Source organism: Rhyacophila brunnea, unplaced genomic scaffold (genome assembly GCF_057557595.1).
Source record: "Rhyacophila brunnea isolate RB1 unplaced genomic scaffold, BYU_Rbru_1.0 scaffold_22, whole genome shotgun sequence".
Lineage (NCBI taxonomy): Eukaryota > Metazoa > Arthropoda > Insecta > Trichoptera > Rhyacophilidae > Rhyacophila > Rhyacophila brunnea.
Window position 1 is genome coordinate 25460838 of NW_028232882.1, and position 19263 is coordinate 25480100.

The 19263-nt window shown below is 42.1% G+C and overlaps 1 protein-coding gene across 1 annotated transcript; it reads right to left on the bottom strand.

Annotated features, from left to right (window-relative positions):
* Positions 1–11051: 11051 nt before the first annotated feature.
* Positions 11052–13966, bottom strand: LOC147070278 (uncharacterized). The gene is made up of 3 exons (XM_085949611.1): positions 13500–13966; positions 12520–12614; positions 11052–12079 (listed from the first exon to the last, which is right to left on the bottom strand). The coding sequence occupies exons 1-3, from the start codon at positions 13834–13836 to the stop codon at positions 11732–11734; spliced, it is 780 nt and encodes a 259-aa protein (XP_085805737.1). The 5' UTR covers positions 13837–13966; the 3' UTR covers positions 11052–11731.
* Between the last annotated feature and the right edge of the window lie 5297 nt (positions 13967–19263).

A 19263-nucleotide genomic window follows, 5' to 3' on the forward strand; every position in this document is an offset into this window, starting at 1 on the left:
CTGGGCGGAGGTGTAATTAAGATAGATTTTAAAGTATAAATGATGGATGAAAGAGATAATTTTAAGACTAAATATAAGTATTCAAATATAATAAATTTTTCCGCGCATTGCGCAACGGTAAAATCTCTGCGAGCCTGCGCCGAGGTGGTCTTCATGATTCGTCAAATCAAAAGGATCATGCGATTAGATTTGGCCAATCACGAGAGTCCTTTTTACTGGTCGGCGTGGGTACGAGGAATTTGAAAAGAATAAAAAAAGTCAGTAAGCGTCCCTTATAAACTATGTACGGACCTGCTGAGATCCCCGGGGTTCCAGCGGCTAGCTCAGGTGTCCATCGAACCCCGGATTCACAAAAAAAAAGAAATTTTCAAACGGTTGGAGTGTGAATAAAACTCGGTCTTTCGTGCTCGTAACGTGGTCTTCTTATATTTTCTTAATTTTTAGTTTTACAAATTATATTTGGGATTTTTACAGTTGTAGTCGTCAGGTCCGTACCTATCGGAAAGGGGACGCTTACTGCCTTTTCTTTTCTTTCTTCAAATCTCGCGTACCTACGCCGTCCAACAAAAAGGACTCTCGTGATTGGCCAAATTTTATCGCCTGATTTTGATTTGACGAATCACGAGGACCACCTCGGCGCAGGCGCGCAGGGATTTTTACGTTGCCGGCAAGCGCGGCAAAATTTATTATATTTAAATACTTATATTTAGTCTTAAAATTATCTCTTTCATACATGATCATTTATACATTTTAAATTAAATTAAATTTATCTTAATTACACCTCCGCCCAATATGTGATTTTCACACACCGGACGAAGGCCCTTACTTATAAATAAAAAAATACTTACGTGGTTGAGCAAGGAATCAGATTAGATGTTTTATGAAGCCGTTTCTAGAGGTCAGGGTTACGTTTCGACTTGAGCTACTAAATGATTATTTTACACCGGGAGAAGCCCGCCTGTAACAGGGGTGTATCAATTCGCCCCATCTGGATTAAAGTCGAAAGGTACGCCCTGATCTCATCGGCCACCCATCCAATTCCTTGTTCATCCGTTAAGTACATAGCATGATAAACAGTTTATAAAAGAATTCAACTACAATCTAACTATTCTAACATGAAACTCTATACTTTAGCTCTATTTTTATTATTTTCTATATTTATTTTGGATTATTATTTTCAGCTCAAAGCAATGCTTTCGCGATACTTTTGAATAGGTCAGAGTTTGATTTAATTTCAGTGTAGTACATTTATTTTGTGTTACTTTGTTTTAATTAGGTTTTCTTGTTATTTTATTCGTTTTTATTAGTCAGCGGAGGGGTCGTGGAGCTGCAGTCTTTGACTCTTGGGCTGTCCAGTTTTTTGTATTCCGAGAGGCTACATTTGTAGACGTTTAGCCCTCGTTCGGAATTATTATTTCGCTAAGCACTTCTATTTTCTTTCTGGCGCTATAGGAGCGTACCTAGCCGGACGTCGTCTGCCTTCGCGACGAGGGCGAGATAGTAGCGTGACTACTGGGCCAGGCTCGTCCCGAGCAGCGGATATCTTTCTATGGAAAGTTTCCCACTCGTCTGCTGGTCTCTGCAGCATCACCTCATGGGTAGATACTGTGCTTGCATTCATTCCTACCGCTGTGGGCAAAGCGTCATTTAGCGGTACAACGGCCAGGCTCGTTGACGGCATGGCTTTCCCACCGGTAGTAGGATGGTTTTTAGCCGCAAGTATTCTCTTCCACTTCCTCTTCTTGGATGGCAACACTTCGAGAGTACCTCCCGTTGTGCCACGACTTCTTTCAGGCGTCACGTCCCTAGCCTCCTCATGAACCTGCGACGAGAAAGGAGAGTGCGCACTCTCCACACCATCAAGCTCTGGTATCATAAGTTGCCCGGTTACGCTGCCTTCAGATTCGCTCACTTCGAGAGGAGACCCCCTTAGTGCTTCCAAATTATCTTCCTCGTCATCTCCTATATCGTCTTCCGCTTCCGTCTCAGCGGGAGGGTAATGTTTACGGATTTGATCTACATGAAATTTATAAGGTCGGCCACGCCGAGCTACGTAATACGTCACTTTGCCAACTTTCCAGATAATTTTATGAGGTCCTGTCCATCTAGGTTCAAGTCCCGCACTTGCTCCTGGTCTTGTTTTGGGATATTCCTTCGTGTATACCGATTCCCCAACTTGGTAAGCCGGTGGTTCAGCCACACGATCCTGTCTTCGACGTTGGAAATACCTTTCTTGATTTGCAAAGACAGCCTCATTCATACCTTCACGGTTCCGCTCAACTCCATTACTCTCTCTCGACCTTAGCGGGTTGGACCAATATCCAGGCCTACACATTTTCGCTCCCCAAAGTACTTCAGCAGGGGTGAATCCCGTGGCTGCATTGCGCCGGCATCGTAAATCACCCAGTACGTCTGTGAGATGGGCATCCCACGTACTTTGGTCCAAGCCTGCTAAACGAATACGCAACCCTTTCTTAATCTCCTGGTTACGGCGTTCAGTCGGATTCTGTCTGGGATTGTAGATGGCAGTTGTCCATTGTAAACAATCCCATTCTTCCAAGGCTGCGAGCCATGCCGGGTGACTAAATTGCGTTCCGTTATCCGTTAAAAGCGCCCGTGGACTTCCATAACGCAGGATGATCTGATCGCGAACTAACTGGATGATATGTGATACAACCGCTGATCGCAACGGAAAGGCTTCAACCCACCGTGAAAACAAGTCGGTGATTACCAGAATGAATCTATTTTTTAAGCGTGTGGTAGTATAAGGTCCCATCAGGTCTAATGCCAGGATCTCCCATGGCCGCTTAGCTTCCATATGAGAAGTTTCCGCTGCCCTAAGCTGCAACGCACCACGCTTCCGGGTGGCACATATGCCACAGGCCCGTACGTAAGCTTCCACTTCGCGTCTACGCCTGCGCCACACAAACTCATCGCGGATAGCGTAGTCCGTTTCCAACGATCCTGGGTGACCATTTTCGTCGTGAAAAACTTTCATCACCTCCTTCCTTAATGAGGCCGGCACTACTATTTGTGGTGTCTGACTTCCACTCAACCGTACCAGCAACCCGTTTTTCACAATCAAGCCGGCGGGTTCTCTACTCGGTCCAACATTCGAATTTATGCGCCGTATTAATCCTTGTATCGTAGTATCCGTTCGTTGTTTATCCATAATCTTTTGTCGTAATGTGACCGTTGTTAGTAACATAGCGGTATGGGGCTCAGGTTTTCGCGTGGGCGCTTCCATCCGCTTGTTTATCTCCTCAGCATCCTTAGCGTTGGTCGCGTGTTCTTGAGGGAACCTTGAAAGGTGATCGGCCAGGTGGTTTTCAATACCGGGGCAATGTTCCGTATCAAAACGAAACTCGCTCAAGAGCATCGCCCACCTTGCCAATTTACCCTTCTGATTTTTCGCTGTATTTAGCCACGTGAGTGCCCGGTTATCGGTAATCAGCGTGAACTTTCGATCCTCAAGGTAACCTCGGTATTTTGTAATACCGAAGACTGCCGCCAGGGTTTCAAGTTCATTACTGTGATACCTACTCTCAACTTCATTCACGCGTCTACTTGCATAGGCTATGACATCGCGTCCACCGTCTTGTTTACGTTGAAACAGCACGGCCGCAATTCCATGTCCTGAAGCATCGGTTTGTAAGCAGAAGGGCCTTTCGAAATCCGGTCTGGCCAGCTTTAAAGGTTGTTTCATAGCTTCTTTTATTTGTCTGAAAGCATTTGTAGCTTCATTGGTCCAGTGAAATTTTACAGTGGTTCGAAGTAATTTCGTCAGAGGTATTGCTATTTCTGCAAACCTAGGTATATACTCCCGTAACCAATTGCATAAACCTAAGAAGCTACGCACATCTTTCCGGGTTGTTGGTTGAGCGGCCGCTTCTACCTCTCGCAGATGGTGCAACTGCGGCTCGTTTCCAGTAGCCGTAATGCGGTGTCCAAGGTAGTCGACCTCTCTGAGACCAATTTGACACTTATTTGGTGCCACTCTCAGTTCATGGTATTGTAGTCTTTCAAATACCATTCGTAAATGGTTCACGTGGTCCTCCCACGACCGACTATATACAATAATGTCGTCCAAATAGACTAAGCATATATTGTTTATGAGTCCGACCAGCACCTCTTGGCTCATGAGCCTCTGAAATGCGCCGCAGGCGCCTTGCAAACCAAATGGTAAAACGTTGAAGTGATAGCAGCTACCATCAGCCGTAGCGAAAGCCGTCAGTGGTCGAGTATTTTTATCAAGTTTTACTTGCCAGTAACCGCTACGCAAATCTAGGCTGCTAAAAATGGTGGCAGTGCCTAGGTCCTTGAGTGTCTCTAAAATAAGAGGCAGGGTAGTAGCCTCCTCCTTAGTGAGGGCGTTAAGCTTTCGGTAATCCACACAAAACCGGGTGGTACCATCGCGTTTGGGTACTAAGTGTACAGGAGAGCAGTACGGAGAGTTGCTAGGCTCTATTACACCGTCCGCAAGCATCTGCTGCACGCTTTCTTGAATTTGTCTTCGCTTATTTTCGGATTGTCTAAAAGGTCCCAACCTGAAGGGTGTAGTATCCTTTAAATGAATCCGAAATTCCGTGGTTCTACTCGGTGGTCCGTGTTCGGCAAACCGGTCGCTAAAGTCCGTCATAACTTTAGTTAAAGCAACGCGCGCCCTTTCAGGGATGTCAGGTGACAGTTCTGCCAAGGTAATTTGTTCGCTAGGCAATGGCGGTCTCGTCGTTTGACAGTGAACAGTTTGTCGTATGTGGTTTCCAAAGTGTACACAGCGACGCTTCATGTCAATGACCGCTTCTTGTTTGTCCAGCCAATCCATGCCGATGAGAAGATCTACCTGCAAATTGTTCAAGGCGAGAGCATCGAATTCCACGGGGCTGTCACGTAAATATCCGCTGAGTAAAACGTCCCCGCTTGTGCTCAAAGCTTCGCCACTCGCGGTAACGAGCATTTGAGGAGCGCCCTTAACTTTGTATGGCGGGCATACCAATGCCTTCCGTACGAGAGTTCTCGTGGCTCCAGTATCGACGACGGCCTCGTAACGTCCGGTTACTCCGTGGATGCTCAAAGGCAGTTTGAGAAGGGGCGCACCTCCGTTATATGAGCTGACCCCATACCCAGACACACATACCCCAGCAGAGGCTACGTCGTCTTGTACCCCGTATTTTAGATTATTTACACTATTATTACTATTATCAGTATGTGATTGAACACTATTACCGTTCACTTTTTTATTTAACACTAAATTTTCGTAATCATATTTCACACTTTTATCCAGTAAACATTTATTTAAAACATCTAATTTATCAGCTACAACATTATTATTATTCACTAAGGCGTCACTAAAACTATTGGCAATAGCGATCTTCTTTGGTAGTACGTTTTCGCACGCCATAATGTAAGTTGACCCGGTACTGCCAATTTCATTATTATTAAATTTCTTATCAAGACTTTCCTTATAACTAACATTTTTATTATTACTTATTTTACGTTTCTTATTATTTATCTTATTTATTACAGCTAGAATATTTATTCCCCCTCGATTGGATGAAGACATTCGTTTATTTAGTTTCTCGCGAGCATCGTCTGACGTTTGCGGCGACGCGAGTTTGCTAGCTGATCCTGACCTAGGAAATCTGCGGTAGGTCATGGTTTCGCTGAACGTTTTCGTGCTCACTACTTTATTTTTAGAACTCCCGTGCGAGTTTTGTATCGATTTATTCCCGATAATATTATTCGTTGCGTTTGAAACGTTTATACACCTAATATCGTCTTGAGCCGACGTAGTTTTTGCAAATACATCTTTATATGTATCAGATTCGATTCGCATACAATTAAAAGGGCCAGTGGCGGCATATTTAAGATTAAATTTATTATCAATATTTTCAGTGTTTTTCAAAGTCAAATTATTTATTCGTAATTTACCGATGTTGTTTTTGTCAACATTTACAGATTCGAATGTTGAGTTTACGGTTAATGTTGGCGCGTCACGCATTCTTTGTTCATCCGTCATCTTTCTTACCTTTTTAATCCTAGTACAGTTTGTATCTTCGACGAGCAACACCAGCTGATTTTCATTCTCTCTTTGCGGAATATCGTTAAGGCCAGGATTCAAATTAATTGCTCCGCTATCGTACGGCGTACTATTAAATCCTATGCCATCAACTTTATTTTTAGAGCGAAATACTCTCGTTTTATGGTTAACCGGAAAGTTTACTTCGAAAAATTGTCCTGAATGAAAATCGGTGTTGCTTGACGACACATTTTTACAATTATTATCTAACTTAACACTAGCAACAATAGGCTTTATAAGAAAGTCACTATCTATAAACTTATCACTAGATTTAACGGGCACTTTAAGAGGGTCCCGATTAAAGCACTTGTCACTATTTTCTTCATTTTTTCGTATGCCATTGTAGGTGGCATCCGCAGGATCACGAGGTCTCCTCGAGAGCCCAAGTCGACTTCTCGGTTCTGCGGCGCCCCATCAATGTCCCTGCTCCGTTTCCAGTGGACTCCATTCTTGGTTGCGTCTCCATGCAGGGTAGTTCGGGCATGTATGGTTCTGGTGGTAACCGAACTCGCAGTACTGACACTTGCGAACGCCGTTTGCGTCATAAAGTGGCGTACGGTTTCCGCCATGGAAGGCACCTCTGCGTTGTTGGCCTCCTCGAGCCAGAAAGGCTCCGTTTGGGGTTCTGGCCTGATTATTATTTGTCGATTCCCGCGGTTGCGGAGGCGGTTCAGGGCGTGTCTCAGCCTTAAATATTTGTTGACGTGGTTTCGGGCGTGCGCTCGACTGTTCTAAATTTTGATTACAGTCGCATAGGCAGCCGCATTCTTTTCGTCCCGATCGTTGCGTGGCTATCGCTACGGGAGGTCTAATCGTAGTTGGTATAAGGCGTTGAGCCACCACCAGTAGTTCGTCCAGGTTGGACCAGCCTGCTTGGCCCACTCGCAGTTGATCCCTTTCACTAAGCAGGTCGAAAAATAACTCGCCAAGTTCTTTCCCGGGGATATATGGTAGCAATATGGTCGCCAGATCCTTCTTATTCAACAGAAACCCGAAGACATCTTCATCCGGTCGTTGTACCAAGTTTTGCAGTTCCGTCCGTTGTTGGCGACGTTTGAGGGACGATTCGAATTGCTGGCGCAGCAGGTGAATAAATGACTGCCAGCAGGTATTCGAAGATATCGTCTTCCCCCATATTTTTGCCTCATCTCTTAATCTATTTAGTGCGAGTCCTGTCCAACTTTCGGGCGGGCTCTTAGCTGCGGCGAAGTACGTCTCACACCCTTTGATAAAATCTGACACCTGATATAGTGGGTGTCCCGTGTAGAAGACTTCAAGCTCCGGCTTCAAGCCCCAAGGTTGATACAATTGTGGTATGACCGGCACTGCTTCTGACGTAGGCTTCAGGGCTGTTGATGACGCTACAGTCGGCAAATTCACGTCCTCGTGCGGCCTCATTTCGAACACCAGAGGAGGGCTCTCCCGGTTTGATGTTGGAGACAGCACTTCTTCTTCGATGAGGGTCACGTCGGAATCCGCTTTTTCGTTAGCCATTTCTTGGTTGTTCCGGCTCCTGGATCTCGTTAACATTTAATACACAGTATGTGATCTCAAACTTTTATTTAGCGTTCGCGGGTTCGGAAGAATTAATGCGATTCTTCACGCCTCATGTTGCTTGGGCGCCATTGAGATCCCCGGGGTTCCAGCGGCTAGCTCAGGTGTCCATCGAACCCCGGATTCACAAAAAAAAAGAAATTTTCAAACGGTTGGAGTGTGAATAAAACTCGGTCTTTCGTGCTCGTAACGTGGTCTTCTTATATTTTCTTAATTTTTAGTTTTACAAATTATATTTGGGATTTTTACAGTTGTAGTCGTCAGGTCCGTACCTATCGGAAAGGGGACGCTTACTGCCTTTTCTTTTCTTTCTTCAAATCTCGCGTACCTACGCCGTCCAACAAAAAGGACTCTCGTGATTGGCCAAATTTTATCGCCTGATTTTGATTTGACGAATCACGAGGACCACCTCGGCGCAGGCGCGCAGGGATTTTTACGTTGCCGGCAAGCGCGGCAAAATTTATTATATTTAAATACTTATATTTAGTCTTAAAATTATCTCTTTCATACATGATCATTTATACATTTTAAATTAAATTAAATTTATCTTAATTACACCTCCGCCCAATATGTGATTTTCACACACCGGACGAAGGCCCTTACTTATAAATAAAAAAATACTTACGTGGTTGAGCAAGGAATCAGATTAGATGTTTTATGAAGCCGTTTCTAGAGGTCAGGGTTACGTTTCGACTTGAGCTACTAAATGATTATTTTACACCGGGAGAAGCCCGCCTGTAACAGGGGTGTATCACTGCGAAACTTATTGATAAAAACAAAATATATGAAAGACTACAAAAATAACGTTGTACAACTAAATATTAAAATACATAACGCTAAGACCCGCACAAGAAAGACTTAGTGTTTTATTGAATTTAACAAACATAAATATCTCCTTTCTTTTTTTGTGAATCCGGGGTTCGATGGACACCTGAGCTAGCCGCTGGAACCCCGGACATCTCAAATGGCGCCCTGGCAACGGGAAGCTCGAAAAATCGCATTGATTCTTCCGAATCCACGAGATAAAAATATAAATAATATATAATAATAACAATAATTAAAAAAAAAAAAATAGTGAATACGAAATATGTGGCGAAATCAGTCTTGTCAATGCTGACACGATCTAAGGCTCGGATTATCGCTACCACCAAAGAAGAGCGGAAGATAGTGACAATGCCGAACCCTATCGAAGAGTTCGTGGCTACGCCGCCAGAAACTAGTTTCGTGCCAGAAAATGTCAGACCTCTAGTGTTCGAAGATAGCCCACGTACGGAGGTAACTACGCCAAGCGTCGCGTCGGAAACCATGAGCTCAACACGTCCCCTGTTCAAGGAATGGGCATATAAACCCGAACTGCTAGTGGTTTTCGCTGGAACCCCGAAACAGAGAGTGGAGAGATTTCTTAACGGCTGTGAGGAGTATTACGCAACGGCAAAGATCCCCGTCGAAAATTGGACCAGGGTAGCTCTGAACCAACTACACGGAGAGGCCAAAGCTTGGGCTCGAACTGTTAATGCGGATGATGACTGGGAGAGTTTCCGACAACGGATCACAAGGCACTTTGAGTCACCAGCTCGCCGAAGGGGCCAAGAAAATTACCTGAAGAATGTGGAACAAAAGGCAGATGAAGACGCTTTCGCTTTCTTGCTAAATAAGCGGGCATTGGCTGCCGTGTTAATGCCGAACGCCAGCAGTACTGATCTGGCGGAAATCTTCTTTGAATTGTAAAACCCACTCGACAAGCAGAGCGGCTGGGAGACCCTCGAAGGACTGCTAGAGGCGACGAAGCGCCTCCGGCCAATACAAATAAGCCAGCAAGTCGTATTGCCAACGGCCGCTCTAGTCCAGAGACCAGCCCGAAAGGACTGCGGCTGTATAATATACAATATGCCGGTGCAACCAACCACCGCGGCAGGAACAGACTAATGTACGTACTTAACCACGCCCTGCAGAAGAGCGAAGAGAGTACTCTGAACAATCAAGTACGCGCTCAGGGGCCCGATTTCCTAACTATCGTCTCGTGTGGCACCAGACGACATGACGTAATTGTGACGTCAGCCAATACATGCCGCCCGCTCGAGCGTGTATTGGCTGACGTCACAATTACGTCATGTCCTCTGGTGCCACACGAGACGATAGTTAGGAAATCGGGCTGCAGAGCCGCGTTATCAAATGCCCAAAGCCGAGACACGTCCAGAACCGCATCTCCGAACGCCAGAACCGGCTGACGACAATCAAACCAGGTCCCCTAACTGAGCTTTCCTAGCTCGAGGAGGACAACAGCGGAGAGGTAATTTCCATGGCACAAATCGCACACCACTCTACGATGCGAATGGCGTGCGTAAATGCCAATACTGCGAGTTTGGGTATCATCAGAATCACACGTGTCCAAACTACCCTGCATGGAAACGCAACCAAGAGTGGAGATCACGGGAAACGGAGCAAGAACATTGAAGGGGCGCCGCAGAACCGAGAAGCCGCCTTGGACTCTCGAGGAGGCCTCGTGATCCTGCGGATGCCACCTACAATGGTATTCAAGAAAATAGTGATAAGTGTTGTGTTCGGGACTCCCTTACGGCGCCCGTGAAACCTAGTGATAAGTTAGATAGTGACTTTCTTATGAAGCCTATTGTTGATAATGTTAAGTTGAATAATAATTGAAGATCTTGGCATAAAAACATCAAATGTCCACTTTTTTCCATTTTCGTTTTATTGCATTTCTATATTCCCTGTGTATGATTACATACAACTGTGCAAAGATATATTTTTTAAAAAAATCATAAGACCCTCAAATCTGCTCTCAAAAATATGCCACTTTTCTAAAAACAGCAATAGTCCAGGCATTTTTGTGTGAAAACAGCAAAGGTCCAGTAGTTCTACACTTTTATCACCAGGCGGCGTTAGTAATGTTAGTATACATTCCATACAATTTAGTGTCTGAGCTGTCAAATTATCCTTGATTCGTTTAATTATTGCTTTTTATAACGTTTGCCAGCGCTCCATTGGCGAGCCAAAAGTCCGACGACAATAAGTCTTCAGATTTTTCTACATTCTGCTACTGGCCAACAGACGTTCAACGAAACGAGTATATAATTAATTTGACGAGTAAAACAGTCGACTTTGACAGCATAGATAATATACGTATATCTGACAGTTAAATCGTGATGGCGTTAAATGATACCGACGTTTTATGTTTTTTGGGTTATTGGGTGGCAGATAATGTAATAACGAAGCAAAGGGTACACAAATACTGGGTGAAACATTGGATAAGGAAACGAACGACATTATCCCACACAAATTTAATACGAGAATTGCGTTTGCAACCGAGCGATTTCCGCAATTATTTGCGAATGTCGGAGGATGTATACACAGAACTGTATAATTTGGTCTCCCCATTTATTAAAAAAAAAATACTATGATGAGGGAAGCTATTTCTCCTCATGATAGATTATGTGCAACCCTGCGATTTTTGGCTGCCGGCGGAACATTCACTGACTTGCATTATAGAACTGCGATTGGAAGACAAACTCTGGGCAAGATAATTCCCGAAACTTGCCAAGTCATCATTGACGTTTTGAAAGGAGAATATTTCAAGGTGTGTATTATATTATACGTCATCTAATAAAGTTGGGCAAATTTACAAATATATCATTAACAAGTAGACATTGGTTGGTCTTATAAAGTGAACGTTTAGTGGATTGTTTTACCTATATAAATCATAGACGGCAACATCATAAGAATGGCAGACAAGATGCATTTGAGATAGGTATATATATAGTCACAAATAAGGCCATCGTTGACATGCTAAATATTCAATAGACCATTAGAATGCTGTACCTAGCCAGGACTCTCCATATAGGCTGTAAGCAAGCTGCTTAATTATTCCTGTTGAATGTATTGTAATACTAGTCATATTCTTCGAAAAGCAAGCATGGAATTTGATTTCTAAATGAGGCCACATAATAATATAGGTTTGCTAACATAGCTCAAATACTTACCATTTGTTGTATCGCTTAAGCTAAGGTTTATAGGCATAAAAACAAACAAAAAAACAAATATTTTTACAAGATATTTATTCATACAAAAAACATTAATTTATTATACCGGCTTTTGTACATTTTTGCTTAATATACGATAAACTGGTTGAGTATGAACAGTAGTTGCTGGCATTATTTTGTCACTTTGTCCCATAAAGGCAACTTCATGCATCAGCTTCTCGGCCAGCAATCTTTGTCCCTGTGACATCGATCGTAGTTTCATGGCCATCATTTTGCCAAAAACATCAAATTCATCTTCAGTCTTGCTTAGTTTGTCGGTGATTAATTCTAACACTTTGTTGGCGCTATCATTCGATTTTTTTCGTTTGAACGATGGGGGTTCTGGTGCTCTATTGAGATTCGACCTTGGAGTAGTCGACAACGTGGATGTTGAAGGCGAATATTCTATCTGTAAATAAAATGTTGATTATTTTTTGTTGCAGTTCCCTGATACGCACGAAGAAATGGAGACGATTGCAGAAGAATTTAATAGTAAATGGCAATTTCCAAATTGCCTGGGCGCAGTTGATGGGAAACACATTGCAATCGTGCCACCTGCAGGCGCCGGCTCCCACTTTTATAATTACAAACATTTCCACAGCATTGTTTTGATGGCGATTGCAAATGCTAATTATGAATTTATTTATGTTGATGTTGGAACAAATGGACGTATTTCTGATGGAGGCGTACTGAGAAAATCTGATTTTTTCAAACGTTTAGACGAAGGCAGATTAAAAATACCTGCACCAAAAAAATATTTTAATACTATCGGGGCTGTCACATGGCAAGAAAGTATGATAAGCAATAGATAAATTAAACCAATGTAACAATTTAGTTAAAATGTTTTACCTCAATACAATCTTCGTTGTTTAACGAGTTGGAGTAACTCTCATCAGGAGACATGTTTTCCAAATCGTCCACCATGCTGGATATTGAGCTCGATTCTGTAAAACAAAATGTAAATTGTTAAAATACAACATAATACTCAAACTTGTTTTTTATTATCTCTCCCCTAAGTACCCATTCCTTCATACGGTTAATATTGATATTGGTATAATTGGTGTAATCCAGTATATCGGGTATTTTCAAAATGTGTTTTCCTCTGTATTCCTCATAACCAAACTGTACCATTAATTTTGATTGATGATTGACGATTTATTGATTGTCTCTGAAGGAACCTAACTCGAGCGATTTTTGATTTTATGATCATTTCTTTTCTTCTTCTTTCGACCATGTCCGATCATAATATGGACCTCCACGGAGTGGAGGTTTGTATTGACAGATTTTGTTTTTACGAGAAATGGATGTCAGCCACTTGCTCATTATATTAGGTCCATACTCTGACTCATACACAAATTGAAATTCAATGTGTACTTGTCAGACCCAGGATTTGAACCTGGGACCCGACCACGACTCAATAAGCCGCGCTTCCACCGCCATGATCATACCTATATATTATTATTTCTTACCTACCTCAGCAAAGAATAAATAATTTTATTGTGACTAGAAATGATTCATAGCTGTATGTTTTAATTGCTTAATAGTAGCTAATCTAATGCGATGTCACTTTCAGAGATACGACAATGTCATAGTCTGCACGTGTATAATAAATAGCTTTAAAGCATTCCCTCGTACCTATATATTATTATTATTTATTACCTACCTCGGCAAAGAATAAGAAATTTTATTGTGACTAGAAATGATTCATAGCTGTATGTTTTAATTGCTTAATAGTAGCTAATCTAATGCGATGTCACTTTCAGAGCTAGGTACGACAATTTCAAAATCTGCACGTGTATAATAAATAGCTTTAAAGCATTCCTACGTACCTTCCATTTGGTCGTTCAAGAACTCCAAATTTTTATAGTACCACAGTTTGGGTAGATAAACTGCGTCTGTGCCGGCTCCGCTTCGATATGATGTCCTTACTTTATTTCTCTCCTTTCTGTAACCCGACCTCAATGTCTGTATTTTCTTTTTAACATCGTCGACCCTTGCCTGCGGCTCCACCTTGATTAAAATCTCCAAAAGTTCCGCATACGCCAAGGACTTGGCATCACGATTCTTGTATAGTGGGCTGGTCGTCTTCCACAACGATGGGTTGTCTTTAAAACAACTAATAAAATCTTCCAAGAAACTTTTCGAATGCACTCGTAGATCTACCATTGTTGTTATCGATGTGAGATGTCCGAACACTTTGAATGACAGTTGATGGCGCTGTCGTCCGTCGGCATAGATATAAATAATGTGACGGTAAAGCGTGGTGAACGTACGAATTTCAGCGGCTCGGCGAGTAAAATATCAAACATGTTTGAAATCCAACGAGCCTGGTCTGCGGATTAAAAAGTCCGCAGACCTGGGGTGCTCCACGCGAAAAAAAAGTCCGAAGACTGTAAATCGTCTGACTTACGTGCCAATGGAGCGCCGGCAAGATTGTTTTTATATTTTATCATGGATATTACTAGCATAGACATCTGAAACGTCTTGAAAGAGAAAAATGAACAAAACCATGCAACGTTTTTACCAAATAACGGTGACTTTCATTATTGTTCAGTTGGATGCAATAAGGAAAATTCTGGGCCCTTCATTATAAAATCTAAAGAGACCGGAGAAAAAGATTTTTTTAATATGAAATATAGGTTAAAACTTTGGCATTTCAGGCTAGTAATAATGTACAAAATAGACCAGGCTAGTAAGGGAGAAGTGCTTTGCGAACATTTCAGTTTCTCTCTAGGCTGTGGGATAGATTCAATGTAGTGAATAAAAATCAAATGCAAGTCACGATTGCATTTAAAACAACATAATGGTGGATTAGTTCCATTGAAAGGAGCTAAATAAAAAAATATTTTAAAATTAGCTAAATATTTACAAAACCCAATAAATGTATCGTTTAATTTGCAGTGAAGGTGTCAGACGAGGCTAATCGGTTTTCATTTTTCGTGTTAACTATCAATATATGGTGGAAATCCATTGTTTTAATGATTTAATTTAATAAAACACATTTTTTTAGTACTTTTTCCACTTTTCATAAAGAAATCTGGATAGGTTTCGCCCGCCTTAGAGAGACATTTTCAACTGTTGAAAACAGTTGGCAGAAAAACAGAGGCGGACAAAGCCGGTCCAGATTTATTTATTAAAAGTGGAATAAGTAGGTACTAAAAAATGTGTTTTATTAAATTAAATCAATAATAATAATATGAAGCTAATCAGTATTAACCCGCACATGATTAAAACATTTTTTCAAATATTTAATTCTTGATTTTTTAGAAACATTGAAGTCGTTTGTTAATAGATAAATAATATGTCCAAACCTTATTAAAAGTTGTATTATGATTTAAAAATAACAGAAATATATATTCTTTATTTTATTTAATAAAATTATAGTTTTAGTCGTACTATTTACATTTCGATCTTTTCAATTTTGCAATAAAAACAACAAATGTCCAAAAATTGTGTAAAAACAGCAAATGTCACACTCATTCTTTTTTAAATATCTATTTAACCAAAATAAATTTAATATTTTTTTTACATTCATATAGTGCATATACAATTTCTCTATAATTTCTAATTGTCAAATTAATAAAAAAAAAATTCACAACCAAGATATTATGTTTTTACCCTCTCCTGAAAAAAAAGTGTTTTGTGACATTTGCTGTTTTTATGCCAAGATCTTCAATTGTAAAAATGTATCGACAAGCAACGCCGATTTTTATTCGGAACAACTTCTCAGAGTAAAACCTTCAGTCAAGAATAAAACAAGAATATTTCGCTCTAAAAATAAATTTAATCACGTCAAGTCTAGTTGTGTGCCGCACGGTAGCGAAGAAATTAACTTAAATCCCGATTGCATTGATACTCCACAAAGAGTGAATGAAAATCAGTCGGTGTTGCTCGTCGAAAACATAAAATGTAATAAAATTAAAAAGGTAAGTAAGATGACGGACGAACGAAGAATGTGTGATTCACCAGTTCCTAGTGACGAGTTCTTCGGAACAAACCGTGCTGCGAGCACCGATGAATCACCAATCGTGAGTAAAAACCTAATTGTACCTAGCGATTTCAGTGATCGATTTGAACAAACTCTTAAAGTAAAGCCGCCTATTGACTTGCCTTGGAAAAACCTAGCTAACTGTAAACTTGAAGCCATAAGCATTGATGGAAATAACCTCAACGAATTACAAGTAAATGACAAAACTTTAAGTAACACTGATAATAAACTTAATTTTAAACATGCCAATATTAATCCCATTGATTGTGTGCGTATCGAATCTGGTACAAACAATAAAAATGCAATTATGAATACGAGGTTAACTCAAGACGATATTATGTGTATAAATATTTCAAACGCAGCGAATAATATTATCGAGAATAAATCAATACAAAACTCGCACAGGAGTTCTAAAAATAAAGTGGTGAGCGCGAAAACGTTCAGTGAAACCATGACCTACCGCAGATTGCCTAGGTCAGGATCAGCTAGCAATCCCGCGTCACCATAAACGTCGAATGCTGCACGCGAAAAACTAAATAAACGAATGTCTTCATCTAATCGAGCGGGAATAAATATATTAGCTATAATAAATAAGATAAATAATAAGAAACGTAAAATAAGTAATAATAAAAATGTTAGTTATAAGGAAAGTCTGGATAATAATGAAATTGGTAGTACCGGGTCGACTTACATTACGGCGTGCGAAAACGTACCACCAAAGAAGATTGTTATTGCCAATAGTTTTAGTGATACTTTAATGAATAATAATAATGTTGTCGTTAATAAATTAGATGTTTTAAATAAATGTTTAATTGATAAAAGTGTGCAATATAATTACGAAAATTCAGTGTTAGATAAAAACGTGAACGGTAATAGTGTTCGATCACATAATGATAATAGTAATAAGTGTGTGAATTATGATAGTGTTAAATTAGATAATGACAATAGTGATAAAATATATTTAAATACACTGTGTAGAAATAGTTTTAGTAGTGTAAATAATTTAAAATACGGGGTACAAGACGACGCAGCCTCTGCTGGGTTATGTGTGTCTGGGTATGGGGTCAGCTCATATAACGGAGGTGCGCCCCTTCTCAAGCTGCCTTTGAGCATCCACGGAGTAACCGGACGTTACGAGGCCGTCGTCGATACTGGAGCCACGAGAATTCTCGTACGGAAGGCATTGGTATGCCCACCATACAAAGTTAAGGGCGCTCCTCAAACGCTCGTTACCGCGAGTGGCGAAGCTTTGAGCACAATCGGGGATGTTTTACTCAGCGGATGTAACAGCCCCGTGGAATTCGATGCTCTCGCCTTGAACAATTTGCATGTCGATCTTCTCATCGGCATGGATTGGCTGGACAAACAAGAAGCGGTCATTGACATGAAGCGTCGCTGTGTACACTTTGGAAACCACATACGACAAACTGTTCACTGTCAAACGACGAGACCGCCATTGCCTAGCGAACAAATTACCTTGGCAGAACTGTCACCTGACATCCCTGAAAGGGCGCGCGTTGCTTTAACTAAAGTTATGACGGACTTTAGCGACCGGTTTGCCGAACACGGACCACCGAGTAGAACCACGGAATTTCGGATTCATTTAAAGGATACTACACCCTTCAGGTTGGGACCTTTTAGACAATCCGAAAATAAGCGAAGACAAATTCAAGAAAGCGTGCAGCAGATGCTTGCGGACGGTGTACTAGAGCCTAGCAACTCTCCGTACTGCTCTCCTGTACACTTAGTACCCAAACGCGACGGTACCACCCGGTTTTGTGTGGATTACCGAAAACTCAACGCCCTCACTAAAGAGGAGGCTACTACCCTGCCTCTTATTTAAGAGACACTCAAGGACCTAGGCACTGCCACCATTTTTAGCAGCCTATATTTTCGTAGTGGTTACTGGCAAGTAAGACTTGATAGAGATACCCGACCACTGACGGCTTTCGCTACGGCTGATGGTAGCTGCTATCACTTCAACGACTTACCATTTGGTTTACAAGGCGCCTGCGGCGCATTTCAGAGACTCATGAGCCAAGAGGTGCTGGTCGGACTCATAAACAATATATGTTTAGTCTATTTGGACGACATTATTGTGTATGACTATACCACGGGGGAGGACCACGTGAACCATTTACGAATGGTATTTGAAAGACTACAATACCACGAACTAAGAGTGGCACCGAAGAAGTGCCAAATTGGTCTCAGAGAGGTCGACTACCTTGGGCACCACATTACAGCCACCGGAAATGAACCACAATTGCATCACCTGCAAGAAGTAGAAGCGGCAACCCAGCCCACAACTAGGAAGGAGGTGCGTAGCTTTCTAGGATTATGCGGGTGGTTACGGGAGTACATACCTAGATTTGCTGAAATAGCTGTCCCTCTAACCCAATTACTTAGAACAACGGTAAAATTTCACTGGACTAATGAAGCCACGGACGTTTTCAAAAAAATAAAAGAGGCCATGAAACAACCACTAAAGCTGGCCAGACCGGATTTTGAAAGGCCCTTTTGCCTGCAGACGGACGCTTCGGGACGTGGGGTTGCGGCCGTGCTGTTCCAATGGAAACAGGACGGTGTACGCGATGTCATAGCCTATGCGAGTAGACGCGTGAATGAAGTCGACAGTAGGTATCACAGCAATGAACTTGAAACCCTGGTGGCGGTTTACGGTATTACAAAATATCGGGGATACCTTGAGGATCGAAAGTTCACGCTGATTACCGATAACCGAGCACTCACTTGGCTAAATACGGCGAAAAATCATAAGGGTAAATTAGCCCGGTGGGCGATGCTCTTGAGCGAGTTTCGTTTTGATACGGAACATTGCCCAGGCGTTGAAAACCACCTGGCCGATCACCTTTCAAGATTTCCTCAGGGACCAGCAGCTAGCGCTGAGGACGCAGAGGAAATAAACAAACGAATGGAAGCACCCACGCGGAAACCCGCACCAGTGACAGCGATGTTGCTCACAACGGTTGAGCTGCGACAAAGAATTATTGATAAACAACAAACGGATGCGACGATACGAGACTTAATACGACGTATAAATTCAAATGCCGGGCCGAGTAGAGGACTCGCCGGCCTGATTGTGAAAAACGGTATATTGGTACGAGTAAGCGAAAGTCAAGCGCAACAAATCGTAGTGCCGGCCTCGCTTAAAAAGGAGGTTATGAAGATTTTTCACGACGAAAATGGTCACCCAGGATCATTGGAGACCGACTACGCTATCCGTGATGAATTCGTGTGGCGCAGGCGCAGGCGTAGACGTGAAGTGGAAGGTTACGTACGGGCCTGTGGCATATGTGCCACCCGGAAGCGTGGTGCGTTGCAGCTTAGGGCAGCTGAAACTTCTCATACGGAAGCTAAGCGGCCGTGGGAGTTCCTGGCATTAGACCTGATGGGACCTTATACTACAGAACACGTTTAAAAAACAGATCATCCTGCGTTATGGAAGTCCATGGGCGCTTTTAACGGACAACGGAATGCAATTTAGTCACCCGGCATGGCTCGCAGCCTTGGAAGAATGGGATTGTTTACAATGGACAACTGCCATCTACAATCCCAGACAGAATCCGACTGAACGCCGTAACCAGGAG

Coding starts and splice junctions, on each gene's coding strand:
- LOC147070278 (XM_085949611.1), bottom strand. CDS start 13,836: ATGGTAGATCTACGAGTGCATTCGAAAAGTTTCTTGGAAGATTTTATT. Junction 12,615..13,499: donor CTTGAACGACCAAATGGAAG/GTACGTAGGAAT, acceptor TTTGTTTTACAG/AATCGAGCTCAATATCCAGC. Junction 12,080..12,519: donor ACAACGAAGATTGTATTGAG/GTAAAACATTTT, acceptor TTTTATTTACAG/ATAGAATATTCGCCTTCAAC.